Below are 3,480 nucleotides of genomic sequence, written 5' to 3'. Positions count from 1 at the left end.
GCGCGCCCGAGGCGACAGGCCGCGGACACGCTCGCAATCTGTATTGTGTCCCTCAGATCTCTCTGGCAAGTACATTTCCATGAGGAACGCCTTGGCCGTCGTGGATGTGCCCCTACCTACTCTCAGCATATCGTGGTAACGCGCAATTACCTTTCATCCCAAGTCACTTGGGGCTGGACTTACATTTTGTCGTGCAAACTTTTTCCATTTCATATATATTTATTCTAGACATATATGCAGCAAAAGCTTTGCCTCATTTTAATAAAAGCATGTGGGTCTGGTTTGTCGGTTTAGGAAAAATAATAAAATGGGGCAAGGCCGTCACAATGTGAGAACTAAGATGTTAATAACAATAGTTATTTTAGATAAGGTAGATGTTGTCACATGATTACAATCGAAACAGGATATGCTTTTTACATAAATATAAAAGTAAATTCATTCATCCAGTGGACTCAAAATTATAGGAAGACCAAACTTAGGTTGAAGTGTTAGCACATCTGCAGGTGCATGGACATACTTGGGTGAAAGGGCGAACGAGAACTTCTGCAAGATCATTGACATCGTCGACTTTGCTTCTAACATTGCAAAGTTCTGACCGATGCATGACCTTGGACCTATGGAGAATCCTAGAAGAGCATGTGAAATCTTTGCTGCTTTTGTGATCCCATTCTCAAATCTCATCGGATCAAACTCATTTGCCTTTTCACCCCAGACATCCTTGTCTCGGTGCAGTATTGGAATAGGAATCACAATTTCATTGTCTTTACGTAAGTTGAGACTTCCTAATTTCATATCCGAGATAGGTTTTCTCAGCATTACAATAACAGGACCATACAGTCGCAGTGTCTCAAGGAGCACCATTGTCATCTGCAATTCAAATCGCCAGTGTTAGGCTATCAACTACCGCCAAAAGTTGCAGAGTTATGATTATTTTGGTTCACATGTAACAAGAATACTAATGAATACTCATTATAGTTGCCTACTTAAGATATTAAATAGATGACACTTGCAAGAACTAAATATGGTTAATAATTGAGAAATCCATGCAAGCTAAGTTCGACTTACCTCTTTTAATTTACTAAGCATGTCTGCATTAGGTTTTTTATTTCCACATTCTCTGAGAACCTCCTCTCTTAGCCGCTCCTGCCATTCTGGATACACACTTAGCAAGAACATTGTCCAAGTAAGCAGGTGTGATGTGGTTTCATGCCCTGCAAAGAAGAATGTCTTGCATTCATCTATGATCTCATCAATACTCAGAGTCACCCCGCCTTGCTTCTCTCCTTGCTCTTCTGTGAAGCAAGCCTGAAGCATTACACCGAGCAGATCATCTCCAAATCCACTTTCTTTTAATGCTACTCGGTACTGTATCATTTCAGACAGCATGTTCTGAATCTTCTTTTCTAGCATCCACTGGTATCTGTTTCGTTTAGTAGGGAGATATCTGAAAAAGGACATAATTAGCGAAGCATAACTACTTTGTACGTAGGAAGTACTACTCTTGATAAATTAACTAATTTACTTAAATCCTGGTATCCGCAAATTGAGGAGAGTTTCCACGGTGATGGCCTGAAGCTGTTTCTGTGCATGAAATACTTCTTTTCCCTCCTTATAGCTACTTCCAAAAGCAGTACGTGATATAACATCTGCTGTCAACTCTTGGAATTGTTTGCTGAACTCAACTTCTATCTCTCTGCTCTTGTTATTAGCTGCCTGATCCTCCCACTTCTTGATTAAGCATTCAGCACAACTAACCATTGTTCTTGTCATCATCTGCAATTTTGGATCATTTAAAAAAAAATTGCCACAAGTAGATTTTTTTTTTGGAAGGAAACAAGTAGTACATGCTTCAATTTGAAACTGAATTTGAAAATATAGGCCATTACCTTAAGCTTGTCCATGGCAAAAGCTGGGTTCACCACAGTACGGTGTCGCACCCAATCTTTGCCTTCGACCATTATTAACCCTTTGCCGATGATTGCCAAAACTGTTGGGTGTGCGTCATTCTTCATGAAATGCCCAGATTTGTTTGCAAGAATCTGCTTAACCATGTCGTAATCATCGATGCAGATTCGGGGCCGTGGACCGAACCAATATACAAATGGTCCTCCTAATAACAATACAAACATTATTCCATAAACAAAGGTGAGTACGGAGGCTTAGACATATGATCTTAATGTACTGCAAGACAGGGCACTTATAAAATATAAGCCATCCATTGTTATTAGAAGCTTGTTAGTTCAAACAAAAAAGAGAGTAGCTTAATATCTCTTTTATCTCTCTTCATGTTATTTCTTCTAAGTTTCTTTTGCCATTTTTGTGGCATAATGTTCTCCATGCAGAGTCAAACTGAATTTTTCTCTAAACGACTGCAGCTGACTTGTATTGCCGTTCAGGAAACATACTCTTTACTCTTAAGAACACATACACTGTTCTCGTTTTGAGTCACTACGAACTTTTCAAAGATGGTGCAAAAAATCCTTAGTTATATTATATGCTATGACACTTGAACCCTGCAGGATCTCACAAAAGAATATGACCATTCGTACCCTGTATAGAAACAACAAAACCGCCGGGGGTCATCTTGTAGTTGTAGGAATTTCTGTTTTGCGCATGCCACAAATGGATATATTTCTTGCTGAAATTTTGCAGGTTCATATGTAAAACATACACTAGGTGTCTAGGTCCATTAGATATCGTGGTTATGAGAACTTTCTAGGTTGCCTCAAAACGACATATGAACTTTTTTAGAGAGGAAAAAAGGTTTGTCGATTGATAGCAGTATCTGTTATTATCACTCTTAACAATCAGACAGACACACACTGTTGCCTCTTCTGAACTTTCGTTGAATTTCAATGACTGAACATACCGTACTGATCTTTCCATCTCACGAAGTGCGGCAGGACCCTCCGGGGATAATCGTGGTCGTGCACATCCAGCTCCACGCCCCCTGCCTCTGCTTTCATCCTCCGGATGTCCTCGCTCGAGCCTCTCAGGAACCTGTACGGAGGTCCACGGACGCCCTGCTCCCGGAGCATCCTGGCTACGGCACGAGGCCGCCACACGAGGCGCACCACGGCGTAGCTCCACAGCCGCGAGACGGCGAGCGCCAGGAGCGCGGGGACTACCGCGAGCAGAACGGACGACGCCATCGACGACGGTGGATCCGGCCTCTGAGCGGTGCCTGCGTGAGCTAGCTAGCTAGGCTAAAGCCTACAGAGGCGTGCTTGACTGGGATCATGGAAAGGATGGTGGTGCTGGACTGCTGGCTAGATAGGCTTCGAGTCTTATTCGTAGAAGAGACTTTTAAGCCGTTCGTGTCGCACTCAGTGAATTGACTGAATTTATGCTCTCCAAATTTATACTGCAGAGGAGTCTGATTCGTCAAGAGACTTAATGCCGTTCGTGTCGTTCTCGGTGAACTATTGAATTTGTGCTATCCAAATTTCGTAGTACTCCCCTCTAAGTCATATTAGTTGT

The 3,480-nt window shown here is 42.2% G+C and overlaps 1 protein-coding gene across 1 annotated transcript; it reads right to left on the bottom strand.

The window, feature by feature from the left end:
• Nucleotides 1-341: 341 nt before the first annotated feature.
• LOC127332256 (cytochrome P450 709B2) lies at nt 342-3,267 on the bottom strand. The gene is made up of 5 exons (XM_051358528.2): nt 2,870-3,267; nt 1,887-2,110; nt 1,523-1,773; nt 1,066-1,444; nt 342-867 (listed from the first exon to the last, which is right to left on the bottom strand). The coding sequence occupies exons 1-5, from the start codon at nt 3,150-3,152 to the stop codon at nt 436-438; spliced, it is 1,569 nt and encodes a 522-aa protein (XP_051214488.1). The 5' UTR covers nt 3,153-3,267; the 3' UTR covers nt 342-435.
• Nucleotides 3,268-3,480: the final 213 nt, after the last annotated feature.

Source organism: Lolium perenne, chromosome 4 (assembly GCF_019359855.2).
Source record: "Lolium perenne isolate Kyuss_39 chromosome 4, Kyuss_2.0, whole genome shotgun sequence".
Classification (NCBI taxonomy): Eukaryota; Viridiplantae; Streptophyta; class Magnoliopsida; order Poales; family Poaceae; genus Lolium; species Lolium perenne.
The sequence above is the reverse complement of the archived record's forward strand: the minus strand, read 5'-3'. Positions and strand labels throughout refer to the sequence as shown.